The sequence below is a fragment of the Oenanthe melanoleuca genome, chromosome 26, assembly GCF_029582105.1.
Source record: "Oenanthe melanoleuca isolate GR-GAL-2019-014 chromosome 26, OMel1.0, whole genome shotgun sequence".
NCBI classification, from domain to species: domain Eukaryota; kingdom Metazoa; phylum Chordata; class Aves; order Passeriformes; family Muscicapidae; genus Oenanthe; species Oenanthe melanoleuca.
In genome coordinates this window covers 473,464-490,000 of record NC_079359.1, presented here as the reverse complement: position 1 = coordinate 490,000, position 16,537 = coordinate 473,464, and the positions used below count along the sequence as shown (strand labels likewise).

At 51.3% G+C, this 16,537-nt stretch overlaps 2 protein-coding genes across 2 annotated transcripts in view; one reads left to right on the top strand and one right to left on the bottom strand.

Annotated features, from left to right (window-relative positions):
- Positions 1-10,404, bottom strand: part of KCND3 (potassium voltage-gated channel subfamily D member 3) — a 101,744-nt gene extending 91,340 nt beyond the window's left edge. Inside the window, exons 1-2 of the mRNA XM_056511631.1 lie at positions 10,205-10,404; positions 3,448-4,630 (exon numbers count right to left, since the gene is read on the bottom strand). Of these exons, the coding sequence (XP_056367606.1) occupies positions 3,448-4,556 (1,109 nt within the window). The 5' untranslated portion in view covers positions 4,557-4,630; positions 10,205-10,404. The remainder of the gene's footprint in view (positions 1-3,447; positions 4,631-10,204) is intronic.
- Positions 9,938-12,873, top strand: LOC130263543 (uncharacterized). The gene is made up of 2 exons (XM_056511119.1): positions 9,938-10,382; positions 12,860-12,873. The coding sequence occupies exons 1-2, from the start codon at positions 9,938-9,940 to the stop codon at positions 12,871-12,873; spliced, it is 459 nt and encodes a 152-aa protein (XP_056367094.1).
- The last annotated feature ends 3,664 nt before the right edge of the window (positions 12,874-16,537 follow it).

Genomic DNA, 16,537 nt, shown 5'->3' with positions numbered 1-16,537 from the left:
TAAAGCAGGGCTGATGAGCACAGCAGAGGGACTGGAGATGCAGGTCAGTGTAATTGAATTGCTTTGCTTTGGTTCCCTCTCTGCTGTACCTGTCTCCCTGGGCTGTTAGCTGCCTAAGGAGCCAGAAGCCAGCCTGAACTCCTCTGAACTGATCTGCACGCTGCCCCCACCCAAACCAGGGTTATTTATTGGTGCTGGGTTTCACCTTCGAGAAGAAATGCATTTTTATTGCCTTTTATTAATGGGTCAGTCTGGAATTGCAATTGTATCCCAAAGGAATTCCCTGGGAATCCGGGAGAGCAGCTGATGCTCAGTGCAGTGGGAGGTTCAGGGTCTCCTACTGTTGGCTTTGCTTGTTTGTTGTCAGCAAACTTTTGTTTTACACAAACAGAGCTAATCTTAGTAACAGCGGAAAGTTATCCTGCATGTTCCAGATCACTGCTCTGAGGCATTGCCAAAGCAGCTGGGGTTCCAGCCTCAGGGAAACCTCCACTTATCTGATGGTGGATTGGTGGTGATGGTGGTACTGGTGGTGAAAACAAACTCTCTCTATGTATATATATATGGTTTTGAGTTAAAAACTGTTGTGCTTCATAGCTTCTTGTTTTAAATGCTGGCTGATTTACTAAGGGCAAAAGGCAGGAGATGCTGAGTATCTCTATAAAAGCTCTGAGTGCTGCTGGGCCCAAGCACTGGGAGGGCAAGGCTGATGGGCTGGGAGCAGTTGGAGACCTTGGCTGCATTCCTGGCAGGAGGAATTGCCAGGACTCTCATTAGCAACAGGATCCTTCCAAACCCATTGAAAGGACTTCTGAAGGGAGATGTGGATGAAATATTGTCTGAAAGTGCCAGTTTGCCAGAACTGGGAGGATTTTTGGGGACATGAAGGGGGCCAGGAGGGTTAGCCCTGGGTGGTGAACTCCCCCAGGAGGGTTAACCCCACCCCACACAGGGAGAGTCAGGAAGGTGGAAACAACAAAATCCCAAAAAATCCAAAATGAAAATCCCAAATCAGCAATACCAGAATGTTGGGAAAGATGTAACAGGAAAGCCTTAGTTACTGAATAACTATAAGACAATAGGATGGCCTGCTGAAGGTAATTCCCTCTTGATAGAACAATGCCTTCTGCCAGAGAGCAAGCCCAAAGGTCCAAAGAGCAGTTTTTAGAGTTTAAAGTATAACACACTATGGTAATATAAGAATTCCTATAGGCTCTATGTAAATGCTACAGAATTTCTATCTTGTATTACATTGGTTAGTGGAAATTAGAATATTCATCATGGAAGAAGACGGGAAATCGCCCCTTTTTACTCTCCCTCCTGCCTTTGCTCTCTCTCCCTTTCTCCCTCCCTCTTACCTCTGTCTCTCTTCTTCTTCTCTCTCTTTACTCTCTCTTCTTATCCCTCTCTTACCTCCCTCCTATTCTTCCTCTCTCCCTCTTCTACTACCCATCCACCCTTTTAACCCATTGCCCCTTTTCTTCCCTCTTTTATCTCTTTGTCCTGCTCTGGGCTGTGCCGGGCAGTTCTTAGCAAGACTCTCATACAATAAACTGCAACTGTAACTTTTAGCATGTACAGAGCGCTTGAGTTTTGTCCCCAGTCTTCTATCCCAACACAAAGACTCCCACACCAGAAGACTCAGTTTTAAGACATTTTATAGTTCCCTTCCCAATGAGCCCTTACAAAGCCATGTTTGAATGTCTAACTCCTTAAATCCATGTCAGCTCATTTCTAACACTTGTTCCTCTGTGATTTCTGTGATTACACCGAGCTGAAGATGCTCTGAGGTCCTTGGGGCACTGGGTTTGTCCCTGTGAGCAGAAGGGAGGGAGGGGAAGGGCCCCAGTGCCTGGCAGGAGCAGAGCCCAGCTCCCCTGCAGCTCCTTCTGCATGTCCTGGAGCTGTCGCCAACCCCAGGAACTGTCCCCCGACCCCAGGGACTGTTCCCCGACCCCAGAGACTATCCCCTGACCCCAAGGACTGTCCCCTGACCCCAAGCTCCTGTCCCAGGGGTGGAACTGCACAGGTGGGAATGGGTGCAGGGATGGATGTGATCATTACTGAACAGGAATCTGAAAATAGAACTGGATTTTCACACCTCTCGCCTGTGCAGAGACTCTGTGTCCCTTGGAGCTGATCAGACACTGTGGTGGGGGCAGGAGGGGGAACCAACCAGTCTGGACCAGTCTGGACCAGTCAGAACCTGGAAAACTGAGCTGCAGCATGGGGCAGTGCTGGGATGCAAAGCCCAGCTTTGATTTCTAAGCTCTGCCTTTCCCAGGGTAAGGAACAGCTTTTGCCATAAACTTTGCTCAGATATTAAAAAGGAAGAATAAGAGATCTTTAGGTGACTATGACTAACAGGTTATACATTTGCACTTAATGAAGAAATTCAGATTTCAGTTGTCATATGCCCAGATTCGGCGCCTTTCTGACAGCTGAATTATGATTTTAATAATTTAAAAGTGCTACTGTGAGCCTGTTCATGTATAATAGGCACAGAGAAGTGTTTAAAATCAAAAGCAGTTTAGAGAAAAAAGGAGGAGAATTGTCTACATCTAGTATTAAACTGTGTGAACTCTCCAGTGGGAAAACTCTTTGTAAAGTAGCTCTAAACTTCCTGTGCTGCTCTGATTTGTGGGATGAGGGGATTGCTCTCGATCCTGATTTTGTGCAGCAGCCTGCAGTGCCCACTGCCCTACACAGCCTTGTAAGGGGAGGGTTTGGCCATTCTGCTCCCAGGGGCAGCAGAAATGTGAATCTGCAATCTCAGTCTCAACATCTGCCAGACAGAAATGACATACAAGGGGAAAAACCCTCCAGGCAAGATTCTCCTTGCTTTGATTTCATTGTCTTTGTACCTGAGCATGGGAATGTTTGAAATTCTACTGCCCCTGCCACAGCACTCCTGGTTCTCAGACCCACAGCTAAGCACAGACAAGCCCCCATCCTGCCCAGTGGAGTGAAATCCAGATTGTGTCCTGGCCATCACCGAGTATTTCAGCACAGTGACCCCCAGCACCCACTGGAACTCAGCAACTCTGCATTTCCTGGCATGAGTGACACTGCAAGGAGAGCCAGCAGGTCCCTGAGCAGCTGTGCGTGGAGTGCAGGGCTGGAGCCCAGGGCAGGGAGAGCAGAGCTCCTGTCCCAGCCCCAGCTCTCAGGTCAGCCCTTCCCTCCTGCAGGAATGAGTCAGAACCTGCTACTCCAGCGCTCTGCTCCTCCTGCACTCGTTTACCATGGCAAAGTGGGTGGGAGCACTTTTTCTGCTTTATACAACTGCACACGGATTGCAGAAGTTGTAAGGCAAGGAATAATCAAACACTCAACACTTCCAGCCCCTTCTCGAACATGCACCCAGGAAAATGCTGAGGAGGAGCTGGAGTCAAGCTCCCAGTACATGCTTGCCTGCTGCTGAGGAAAAGGAAAAGTAATACTCACCCCAGTGTTGTCATGGTTACAATAGTGTACCAAAAGGAAGCAGGAATACTGGTGAATTTGCTCGCCGAGGACCCTTTCTCCGCGTAAAACATCACAGTTGCAAAGATGATGATTGCCATGGTGAGGGAAAAGAGCAGAAAGCCAAGCTCGGACGCACAGCTCTTCAACGTGTAGCCCAAGATTCGCAGGCCTTGGGAGTGGCGGGAGAACTTGAAAATCCTGAAAACCCGAAAAACCCTCAGGGTGACGAAGGCGCCGCTGACATCCTCGTTGTTGGTCATGACCAGGCCGATGTAGTAGGGCATGATGGCCACCACGTCGATGATGCTCATGACGCTGCGCACGAAGCGGTAGCGGCTGGGCGCCGCGAACAGCCGCAGCAGGTACTCCACGGTGAAGATCATCACGCAGGCCGTGTCCAGGCAGAAGAAGGCCACGGCGTAGCGCTCCCCGCACGGCAGCTCCTTGCTGCCCGGCGTGTTGCCGCACGGCACCGTCTCCACCACGTTGGTGATCACCGAGACGGCGATGAAGAAGCCGGTGACGTAGTAGAAGACTAAGGCCAAGGTGCTGGTGTGGGGGTTCTCGAAGGCTCGCCACATGGTCTGCCGGAAGGTCAGCGAGGGCGCCGAGCCCTCCTGGTTGTTCTCCGAGTCGTTGTCGTCCATCAGCCGCTCCGCGTTCTCCCGCTTCCTGTCCTTGTACTCTTCGTAGCAGCAGTCCCCGATGATCTCGGGCAGGATCCCATAGAAGGCGAGCTCTTCGTCGTAGGCGGAGATGCACTCATACCTGGGGTAGTGCAGCTTGCCAGTTCGGTAAAAATTGAGGATGCACCTGAAGACCTCGGGGTCCCGGTCGAAGAAGTACTCCTTGGTGTCTTCGTTGAAGAAGAACTCCTTCTCCGTGCTGCCCAGGAGAGTGTCGGGGTACCTCTCCAGTGTAGTCCTCCAGGTCTGGAACCGCCTGCCGCTCACATTGAGGATGATCAGCTCATCCTGCCTCTTGTTCTTCTCCGCTGGAGCCAGCGGCATGGGGCAGTTGGCCACTGGCATCCATCCTATGGCAGCCGCCCTGGCGAAGGGCAGCCACGCCGCCACTCCCGCTGCCATGCTGAGCCCGGGCTGTTACTGGGGACGAGCCTTGGGGTGCTGCTGGGTCCTGCTGGCAGTCAGAGCAGTTCCATCTGAAACAGAGGAGAGGAGGAGAGCACAGTCACGCGGGGTGTCCTGCCCCGCGGCAGCAGGAGCCCGGGACCAGCACAGACACGAGAACTGCAAACCACTGCTCGCCCTCACCTCCCAGGTGAGGAATGATCTCGAGCCAGGCACATGATAATCAGCTCAGCGGGGTTATGGCATTATTATAGATTGAAATTTTGAATAGCAAATGATTCCTCATTAAAAGCATTTTAAAAGTAGCATAAACACAGTAATTTATATTTGCTTCCTCACAAACAAGACTAATCCATAATTCCCCAGGTGTAAGCCTCCTGTGCTCATCAGTTTAACTACAGCTGTCAAGAAAGAGCTGGCAACTCCAGTGAAATCAGCCTGCAGTGGAATCATATGCCACTAAACCCACGACTGGGCTTAACTGCGTTTCCAGTCCTCAACAAGTTCAGAATGTTCTGAATCTCACACTAAGAACATCTTCAGTTGAAAGGAATGGAAATTTTTCTCTGGTTTTTACCATTTCTCTTCCATCTTTAATGCATGGCCTGGCCTCAGCAGCAGTTTTCAGCTGCTCTTTTTTATTTACAGGTGGGGTTTACACTTGGCAAGTATTGCAGCCCTCCACTGAGCAGAGGAAAATTCTGATTTTGGTGGAAATATTGCTCAGAAGACCTGAGCACCAGTAACCTCCAATCCCAGGTGTGAAGGCTGATGGATGAAGCTGCCAAATACCAGGAACGTCGGAATGAAGGAAGGCTCCAAAACTGGAGAATTTCTTCCCAGCAGGAAGATGCTTTGCTTATTTCCTGGCTGCCAGGGACAGAATCCTACAGCTGAAGGACTGAAGGACTCCTGGCTTGAAACAAAATATGTTCACTGCACTCTTGGATTGTCAGATGAGGAGTATCCCAAGTTTTCCAGATCCTCAGCCATCGGAGGCCAATGTTCTCTTGAAGTTTGAGTAGTTTTTGTGTTCTGATTTAGCTGTGAATTTGTTTTATCTTTTTTGATCTTGGGTCAGAGTTCTTGCAGTCTTTAACTTTTGTTTTAACTTGCTTTTACTTTTACTTCCCTAGTGCTTTTCTAATTCTACCATGAAATTATCTGGAGAAAGGTGCCATTGTTACATCAGATGCATTAGGAGCCCTATCAAAAGTCAATTTATCAATGGAAATTCCATTGATTCCACTGACTCAGGCCCTCAAAGCCTAATTGGATCTTTGTAGGCAGTTTTACTCTGAAGTTTTTAACTCACATGAAAGCTGCCATCCCAGCCAGTAAGGCTGCAGCATTATTGATTCTGATGGGCCATCAAAATACTGAATAAAAAATGATGGCATCAGTCTGTGGTGGAAATGCCTGAAGTGCTCACAGAAATGCTCTTACTCTTTGGGGCAAATTAACATTCATCACCTTAATGTGGAGCATCTTCCTGTGCAATTTCACTGTGGAAAGGACAATTGAAATCCCTGGTGCGAGCATCTCGCTGCTGCTGAGGAGCTTTTGTAATTATGGAACATGTCATAACCGGAGTGATGCTTATCCCAAGGAGACACTTTGCTTATCTGCACGGCGCTGGAGCAAACATCTCCCAGGATTTCCCTCCAAAGGATGGCTCAGAGTTACAAAGCACTGCTTTTCCTCTGCCCCAGGAGGGAATTCATTGTGTGAACTGCCAGCCTGGGGCAGGCACAGCTCAGCACTGCAAACTTGCTCTGCCTGACTTTGAAAAGCTCCCCCAGCCCTTGGCTGGAAGGGCATCTCCAGGGGCTCTATGGGCTCAGACTGCAGCCTCCCACCACCAGTGGTGGATCTTTCAACTTCTGTGAAACACTTAAAAACAGGAGTCAGCGAAATAAGAATGATTCCATCCATTAATCACCAAATACATACAGGCAAATAACTGAGAAACCAAGAAAAGGCATCTTGCTCCTGTTTTCCCTGCTGGCAAACTGGGTTTTAATCTCACTTAGCACCACCAGCAGAGTCCTTCTGCCAGCACTGACTGGTGACCTGACCAGTTTCAGCACACTGGATCCTCATCTCCCCTGATTTCTCAGGGGAACCACGTTAGAAATCTCTTTTGTACTTTCATAACTTTGGTTGTGGATTCCAGGTTACCTACATTAGCTGCTCAGGCACTATAAATACTTCACATATAATTGTTCCAATGAAGCACTGGTAACTCATAAGTGCCTTACACATTTTTAAATCAATTTTTAAAAGATAAAATGGGTCTTTTCATGCTGGCAGTATATGTGGGGAAGCTATAAATATCTCAGCTATGAAAGGGGCAGGAGATTAAAGCAAAAGAGAAAAAAAGGGGAATTCTTCTGTGGGAGTTTAGCTCCCATTTCTCTGGGTCCAAGAGATGCAGCTGGTTAGAACAAGACTGCACCCAGCTTCATTCTCAGAGCTACACTGGATCTGTGCCATTTGATCCTTAAAACACACAGAACAGGAATTAGCTGTAAATTATCTGAAGGACCAAGAGTGAGAAGAGCACTGAAATTCCCTGTTACAGAGGTTTTGCTTTTTCTTGTCCATGAGTCCTTGGAACTCTACCACTCCCTGAAGGAAGTGATAGAAAATTGGGAGAGCGAGACAGGACTGGATTTATAATTCTGACCTGCACAATGTGAGCTGAGTCAAAAAAAAGATTAAGTAACCAGTTTATCTAGAATGTAGAATTACAGGATGTAGAAAGAATCCTCCTTTTCTGCCTGCTTGAATTTTGGTAACTGCTAACCAGCCTGTTTAGACTGGAAAGCAATTGGCTGGACTCAAAATCTAATGTACTGTTGACAGTCTCTGGAGCTCTCACAGAAAACAGACACACTCTAATTCTAACAAGCATATATTTAGCTATATCCATATTTCTAATTTTAATTACCATAATTTCTGAGTGTAATTTAAAAGGAACTGGTTCACAGCAGACCGGCACCCTGCTGATGACATTTAGAAGACCTGGTACACAAGATAGAATCATTTGCCTCCTGATTTAAAAAAGTATCTGTAGAGAAAAGGATCTGTTTTCTTTAGATATCTATGGGGACAATGGAACCGTCAAAATTTGATAGAAAAGGCTGAGCAGGAGCCTCTGTCCCCTCCCAGCACTCCTGACCCCACCGCAGCCGCTCCGAGCTCTCAGCCTGCCTTGGGAGCACCAAAGGCTCCAGAAATAAAGGATGGGTTCTTACCACTGTGGCTCCCACGGCAGTGCCACTCTGATCAATGTCTCTTCATCATCTCAAGTGAGCAGAGACAAACCCAAAACCTCAGTTTCCCTTTCTAGAAGCAGACAGGGCTGTTCTGAAATCGGACCGATAAACACACTGCAAGTTTCCTGATGAGACACTGCTAATGGGAGTGGAGAGCCTGGAGATGATTCCTTCTTCCCTCTCCTATCCTTGGTAGGTCAGGCTCAGGCAGCAAAGAGACCTTTGCTTTAAAGCAAAATATGTCAGCCAGAGCCTCGGTGTCTTCTGTCAGTCACACATTCCTTCCCCTTCGCACCAACACCAGAAAATAAAACTTTCTGCAAAACGCTCACCCCCTCAGTCTGCTGGGGAGATTCAGGAGCAAAAGCAACAGGCTGAGGATAAATGCATGCGAAGTTGTCCCCTCTGTCCCTCCCTCCCTCCCAGCAGCCCAGAGCCCCGCGGTGCCGCTCGCAGCGCTGCCTTACCTGGCAAGGAAAGCCCAAAAGTGGGGCTGGATGTGGGGAGCGGGGAGGAAGGGCAGCAGTGACTCCTCGGGATGGAAGGTGAGCTGTGCTGCCTGCCTGCTGCCTCCCTCTCCAAATGCAGTCAGGAGTAATCAGTAAATGTGATCATCATTGTGAAAGTATATATAGAGAGATGACTAAACAGCTTCTCCCTCATTACTGCCGGCACCGAGCCTCTTCCAGCCTCTCTCGCCTGAGCTGCCTTGGCGCTGCCCCCTCCCCTTCCTGCACTGCTCGCAGCTTTGCCCTCGCTGCCCAGCCTAGCTGGGAACGGTCCCGAGGATCCCGGAGATCCCAAAGATCCCGGAGATGCCAAAGATGCCAGAGATCCCGAGGATCCCGAGATGCCGGGCCGGGCTGGAGCCGCCCGGTGCAGGAGCGGAGCGGAACCGGTGGGGAAGGGCGGTGTGAGCTGGCACAGCGCTGGCAAATGGAGTCGTTAAATACACGCCAGAGCCGACCCTGCATGCTAATGTGCCAAAGGGGAGACGGAGGGGGGAAAGTACGGGATGAACTTCGCGGCTCTGTCCCGCAGCTCCCTGTGCGTCCCTCCTGGCCCCGGTCAGGCGGGGACAAGGCAGGAGGGTTTCCTTCTGGACAAGAAAACGAGCTGTTCCTCCAGCATCACAAACCTACACCCAACACCTTGGCCAGGGCGGCAGGCTACATTCAGGATTAAAAAGAAATCTTTCGGATTTAAACCGATCTTTCCCTGCCTTCTTCTCCCACCTTTCTTCCCACCACCTTTCCCTTTCCCCTCGTCCCGCTGTTCTGGCTTGCCCTGCTCCTTGGCAGCTCTTACCAGTCCTGTCTCCACACCACCTCAGCATCCACGGGCAGGAGTTGGGCTCAGCACGCTCAGAGACCCGGCAGCCTCTTTCATTTATCCGTTTGCTGTCGAATCTCCATTAAGTAAATAACCGTAAGCCCAAATCAGAGCGAGTCAGCCTTGCCCTGCTCGGCCGGGCAGCTCCCGGCGCTGCCTGAGGCTCCGCAGCGAGAGTTGGTGACTTCCATAAAGTCAGAGCGATCCGCGCACGTGCGAGCGGGGCTCGCCTGCCTCGCCATCACCGCACCGCGCAGCACCGCGCTTATCGCCGGCAGCGCGGGGCAGGAACGGACCGTGCGGGGCTGGATTGGGCTGTGCGGGGCTGGTTCGAGCTGTGCGGGGCTGGAACGGACCGTGCGGGGCTGGAATGGGCTGTGCGGGGCTGGCCGGGGCTGTGTGGGGCTGGTTCGAGCTGTGCGGAGCTGTGCCGGGCTGTGCGGGGCTGTGCGGGGCTGTGTGGGGCTGGAACGGACCGTGCGGGGCTGGAATGGGCTGTGCGGGGCTGGTCCGAGCTGTGCAGGGCTGGTTCGAGCTGTGCGGGGCTGGTTCGAGCTGTGCGGGGCTGTGCGGGGCTGTGTGGGGCTGTGTGGGGCTGTGTGGGGCTGGTTCGAGCTGTGCGGGGCTGTGCCGGGCTGTGCGGGGCTGTACCGGGCTGTGCGGGGCTGGCCCGATCTGTGCGGGGCCGGCCCGGGCTGTGCGGGGCTGGCCCGGGCTGTGCGGGGCTGGAACGGACCGTGCGGGGCTGGCCCGGGCTGTGCCGGCATGGAGCGGCGAGCGGCGGGAGGGGCGCGGGGGTGGGAGCGGCCGGGGGCACTGCTGCCCGCGCTGCCTGCGCTGCCCCCGCCCCGCCCGCAGGTGAACCCCCGGGCCGCTGTCCCCGCACCCTCGGACCGATGTCCCCGTGTCCCCCGCAGCCCCGGGCCGGAGTCCCGGTGTCCCCCGCACACCCCCGGCTCGCTGTCTCCGTGCCCCCCACAGCTCCGGGGCCGCTCCCTCTCCGCCCCCCGCCCCCCCGGCGGACCCCCTCACCTCCGCAGGGCGCTCCCGGCCGTGGCCGCCCGCCCGGTGCCTCCGCGGCCATGCGGCTGCCGGGAGCGGAGCGCGGGGCTGCGCCGAGTGCGCGGGCGCGGGGCGGCGGCGGAGAGAGACGGGGAGCGGTGGGGAGCTATGGGGAACGATGGGGAGCGGTGGGGAGCGATGGGGAGCGGTGGGGAGCGATGGGGAGATGTGGAGAGCGATGGAGAGAGGTGGGGATGGATGGGGAGCGATGTGGAGAGATGGGGAGCGGTGGGAAGCGATGGGGCGCGGTCGGGAGCGATGGGGAGAGATGGGAAGAGATGGGGAGAGGTGGGGATGGATGGGGAGAGATGGAGAGAGATGGGGATGGATGCGGAGCGGTCGGGAGCGATGGGGAGAGGTGGGAAGAGATGGGGATGATAGGGAGCGATGGGGAGGGATAGGAAGAGATGGAGAGAGACGTGGAGCGATGGGGATGGATGGGGATGGACGCGGAGCGGCGGGGAGCGGTGGCACCGCGCGGCGGAGAGCGGCGATGGGCTCGGGGCCGGCGAGCAGCCGCGGTCGGCCGGGGGATGTGCTCGGGGCCGGGGAAGCTCCGCGCGGAGCGGCGGCGGCGCGGGCGGGGGGCGGCGGGGGCTCCCCGCACACGGCCGCGTCCCCGCCCGCCGCCCGCCCGCGGAGCCGCCGGCAGGTGTCACCCGGAGCGAGCGGCGCCGGGCGCGGCTGGGATGGAGAGAGGGACGGGCAGGGATGGAGAGAGGGACGGGCAGGGATAGAGAGAGGGATGGGCAGGGATAGAGAGAGGGACGGGCAGGGATAGAGAGAGGGACGGGCAGGGGATGGAGAGAGGGACGGGCAGGGATGGAGAGAGGGATGGGCAGGGATAGAGGGGCAGGGATGGAGAGAGGGATGGGCAGGGATAGAGAGAGGGACGGGCAGGGGATGGAGAGAGGGACGGGCAGGGATGGAGAGAGGGACGGGCAGGGATGGAGAGAGGGACGGGCAGGGATAGAGAGAGGGATGGGCAGGGATAGAGAGAGGGACGGGCAGGGGATGGAGAGAGGGACGGGCAGGGATGGAGCGGGGTGTGAGACCTGAGGATGGAGAGATGGGAATGGGATGGAGAGGGGTGTGGGACCCGGGATGGAGAGAGGGACGGGCAGGGATGGAGAGAGGGACGGACAGGGGATGGAGCGGGGTGTGGGACCCCCGGGGCAGAGGGCAGCACAAGGGGGGTGGGGCTGTGTGAGGAGGGGCTGCAGGGGTTGCACTGTCAGGGGCAGAAGCTGCTGCTCCTCCAGGTGCATCACTGTGTGTGCTGGGGGGTCTGATGTGCCTCTGGTAAAATAAAGGAAGCAGGGACTTGGTACAGCCAGCAGTGACCAGCAGCCATTTCTTCCCAGAGCTCTAAAACCAAGACTTTACAGGAAAAAAAAACAAACAAAACAAACAAACAAACAAAAAAAAAAAAAAAAAAAAAAACCAAACCAAAAAAACAAACAAAAACAAAACAAAAAAACCCCCCCACAAATAAAAATAGGGAAGGACCTCCAAATCCTCAACATTTCAACAAATCAACGATCTGGTTCTGGAAACTCTGAAACCAGCCCCCTGATCACGGAATTATTAAGGCTGGAAAAGATCTCCAAGATCATGAAGTCCAGCCTGTGCCTGAATCCTACCAGACACCAAACCATATCACAAAGTGCCACACCTACTGATTTTTGGAACTTCCAGGGTGGTGATTCCTCCACTTCCCTGGGCAGCTGTTGCAGTGCTTCACCACAATTTCAGTGGTGAAATTTTTTCTAAGATACAAATAAACCTCAGCCTGATCCAGCCAATTCAGGGTCTGATTGCTGATAATTCAATGCAATTATTAAAAAATAACAGTAATTTCTGGATGTCAGGTCCTGAGTAACCCTCCCCAAGCCCAGCCTCCCCCAGTAACATTTGTGATCTGCAGTGCAGTGTGTGCAGAGCAGCTGAGGAGCTCATGCACACAGAGCATCAGCATTTCCAGATTTCAGATATTCAGAGTTCTGTGCTGGACACATCAGTGTGCCAAGTGAATCCTAAAACTTCTGTGAGAAACTTTCAGTGGCTGTAAGAATTCGAACATATCAAAACATCCGGAATTTTTATTAGATGTTTCAGAACTGCTTTCCACTTTTGAAGCCTCTCTATATCTCCACTTGCTCTTTCCCTCTGCAGATGCTCAGAAGAAAGCAGAACCAGAAATGTCATTTGGCTTTTGCTGGTATAAGAGATTTTTCTGTGATTTACAGTGTCACCACTTCATAGAACTTGCTGCCTCCTCTCTGGGGCGTGCTCTGGCCTCACTCTGCTGCTGCTGCCCTGCCTGTGATTCTGAATCGCTTTTCCCCCATGACTTGGCCCCTTTTAACTTCCCATCTCTATTAAAAAGCTAATTTGGGAACTCTTTTTCAATGCTCCCAATTTTGTATTTTTAAATAGAATATGAAAGTCAAAAGCAAGCTTGCTGCAGAGAGTCTGAAGTGAAAATATTCCTTCTTCTGTCTTGCTTTTTTGTCGATATATTTTCTCTGTTTCTTTCTCTCTCTTCTCTCTTTAACTCTCTCTTCTTTTCCTCTTTTGCTTTTGCTCTCTCATTCTGCCTTTTCCCTTCTCTCTCTTTTCTAGGAAAAACTCCTTAGGTTCTACTGCCCCAATTACAGCTTTTATTAAAACTTTTTGAACAACTTTTTCTCACTGGACTACTGAGCAGTAGAAGCTGCTGGTGTTAAGCCATGTAACCAGAGAAATTATGGAATGAGCTATCACAGTTAAATGTCATTAATAAATATAGTTCACTTAATTTTTTTCCCTTACATTTTCTCCTGTGTTTACTTCCAATGCCTCTGCAGTGTATTTTATTTATTGTGCTCATTCTGTGCATTGGGTGCTATTGTGCATAAATTCTGCATCCAAACACCCCGTTCAGTGGCTGTGCTGCACAAGTTCTGCAGTGACAGTGCAGGAGCACAGCCTGAAACCCCAGTCTGCCACAACCCCAGAGCTCTGGGGTCTGATTAAACCCTGCAGCTTGTGCCAGCACTTCCCTTGCTTTGGCTGCAGGCTGGTGAAAACACCTGCACAGATTCAGGAAAGGTCATTATTATGATTATTGAAAGAATCTTTGTAACCTTAAAATTAAAAGAGTGGTTTTGTGCCTTCATGCCACAGGTCTGGCAAAATCAGGAGTTCAAGCCCCTTCCTCGTGTGTGTCCTGTAAAGAAAATGCAGTGTCTGCTTTAGGGGTGGGAATGGTTCTTCCCCAGGACAAATCTGAATTTTTTTTGAGACAGAAAAAAAATGACAAAAATTGGATTTCAATAAAAATTTTATTGGCTTTCTTATAAGGAAAACCAGAATACTGAAACGTGAAAGCATCCCTAAGAAATGATCTTTCATAATGAGGTTCTGCTTCAGTTTTCCTGCAAGAGCAATATTGGGAATGTTTTATGGAGATGTGTGAACAATTAAATCCCTGTCTCTGTCCCTGTCCCATCCCTGTCCCTGTCCCTTGTCCCATCCCTGTCCCATCCCTGTCCCTGTCCCATGTCCCCTGTCCCTGTCCCTTGTCCCTGTTCCTGTCCCCTGTCCCCTATCCCTGTCCCTGTCCCCTGTCCCTGTCCCCTGTCCCTATCCCTGTCCCCTGTCCCTGTCCCCTGTCCCCTGTCCCATCCCTGTCCCTGTCCCCTGTCCCTTCCCAGTCCCTGTCCCCTGTCCCAGTCCCTGTCCCTGTCCCTGTCCCTTGTCCCTGTCCCTGTCCCCTGTCCCTGTTCCTGTCCCCTGTCCCATCCCTGTCCCGTGTCCCTGTCCCATCCCTGTCCCCTGTCCCTGTCCCTGTCCCTCATGCCTGTCCCCTGTCCCTATCCCTGTCCCTGTCCCTGTCCCCTGTCCCCTGTCCCATGTCCCTGTCCCTGTCCCTGTCCCTGTCCCTGTCCCTGTCCCTGTCCCTGTCCCCTGTCCCCTGTCCCTGTCCCCTGTCCCTGTCCCTATCCCTGTCCCCTGTCCCAGTCCCTGTCCCCTGTCCCATCCCTGTCCCCTCTCCCCTGTCCCTGTCCCTGTCCCATCACAGAATCCCACTCTGCACAGGCAGAGCCAATTAAAGAGCTGCAACCCCCCAACAGAACCCCAGCAACCCCAAATGGATGATCAGAGTTAAATTAAATAATAAATTATAATTAAAAAAAAAATAAATTAATAAATAGATTATCAGCTTTGCAATGCTCACCAGAGCTCCAGTGATGCCGAGGGTTTTGCCCACAACACCATAAATTGGAATTGCAGTTTTTTGGTGGCTCATAACCAGTAAATCAGGTCTGGGGAACTATACATTTCCTGCAAATTTAAGGAGTTGTTCTCTCATTTTTAAGAGTGCATTTTAAATCAAGTCAACAGCCATAAAGCAGTGTACAGCCTGCCTAGCTATTGTCTGGGGAATGAGTCCTGTACTATCATCATTCCTTTTTATTATTATTGCATATGGGGGAAGGGAGAAGAAATTTGGGAGTGAGATTGTCCATGTTTATCCACCGGGTGAGCCTGGACCTCCAGACTTGGGCAGGTTTTCCCCAATATTTCCTAGTGCTCAGGAGTGGATGCTCCCCACTCACTACTGAGGAAAAAACCCCATGAGGTCGATTTGGCCCCAAACCAATTTATCATGCCAAACTCCTCTCTGTATGTGAGGATTCTAATAGACAGAAATAAATTTATTCCTTTATCTTGGAACAGATTAAAAATAACTTTACCTGCAGACAAATTCTATAACTAGAATTCAAGCTTAATCTGATTTTTTTTTTAATATTGGATCAGTAAGACCATTATTTCTGCCTTGCTCTAGCAGGATGTAGTCTCCCAGCTAAAGGGAAGGTGCATCTGTGTGTCATTAAGGGCTAACCTGGAATTCAGATCTTAATCCTCAGCACAGACCTTTGAGAGAGAAAGGGAGCTTTTGTTAATGCACTAATTTAAACTTGCTCACAGCAGCAGCAGTGGCTGATAGCTTGAAAGTAAATTCAGTTCATATTTTTGGATAGTCCAGAGCTAAAGGAAGCTCTTCATGAATGGAAAATCTCTCATCTAAGCCTCTCAAGGAGCTCAAAAGGGATATTTATGCAAACATCTATCTGAGCAGGAGGTGCTCTTGTTCTTGGTGTAAAAAGACACAACTGTCAGGCTCATTAGGAAAATGTGTCACATCCCCCAAAATGCAAGATTTACTGTGCTGAATGAGGTTTCCTCTGCTGCAGGGGGAGGGGAGGCTGGTCCAGACATTTTGGGATGGCTTGTTAAATACACCTGGGGCTGCTGACAGCAAACTTCAGGGCCACGAGGATTGGTAATTCTGGGTTTGTACTGGGGGAGGAGCAAATGGAAAGAATGGGATTTTCCCGAATCACTGTGCTCATGTTTCTGACCAGGAAATCCTCTGTAATGAAAAGCCACATTGCTCACCAAGGAATGAGTTACACGAGCTCCTTTTTTCCATTAGAGGAGATAACCTTTATTGCTGTAGCTGGATGCTCAGATAATGCATTTCCCTGCCCTGTGTACGGGGAGAACGTGCAACACCCAGCACAGAGGGGGATGGCAGAGCAGGACAGTGCAACCAGTTCAACAGGAACAGAGCAAATATTGAAATGGCCGAAATCAGTCCAGTAACAGCATTTGAATGGAGTTCCATCCAAATCATGCCTCTGCTCTTGATGGAAAGGCTCAGTTCACGTTTGGGGATCTCTGGGCTTGCAGGCATTGCTCAGTTGCTCACACTGAGAGATCAGCTCTTTATTTCTGTTGATGGCAGAAATGGGGGCAGGTGAAATCCCTCTTTTTCTCAAAGCCTTGAAGAGCCTTTCCCCACAGTTTACTTTCTGCAGAGGCCCTTGAAGGGACACGACCTTCACCTGCCTGAGGAGGCTGAGGAGCAGGGTGAGATCATCCTGGAGGGATGACACAGGTGATCAGGAATTTGGGGCTGACAGTTCCTTTATTGCTATGGCAGACAGCAGCAGAAAGCCAGGAATTCATTTATTATCTATTATCTGTGTATTAAAGATCCAAATAGGACTGTGCCTTATTCCCTGGCTGAGTTAGGGCTGGAAACAGGCAGCACTGTGCAGGCACCCAGTGGGCTCAGGATCAGACCCTCAGCTGTAAAGCTTCATGAAAAGCAAGATAAATATTCATGAAAGGTCTGATTTTATGTGACCTGCTTTCCACCTGAGCCCTGATCCAGGCTGCTGATCCAAAGAATAGATTCTGATTTCCATTTGATAAGGCTTACGTTTTTTGGCAAAGGGAGGCTCAGAA

Coding starts and splice junctions, on each gene's coding strand:
- LOC130263543 (XM_056511119.1), top strand. CDS start 9,938: ATGGAGCGGCGAGCGGCGGGAGGGGCGCGGGGGTGGGAGCGGCCGGGG.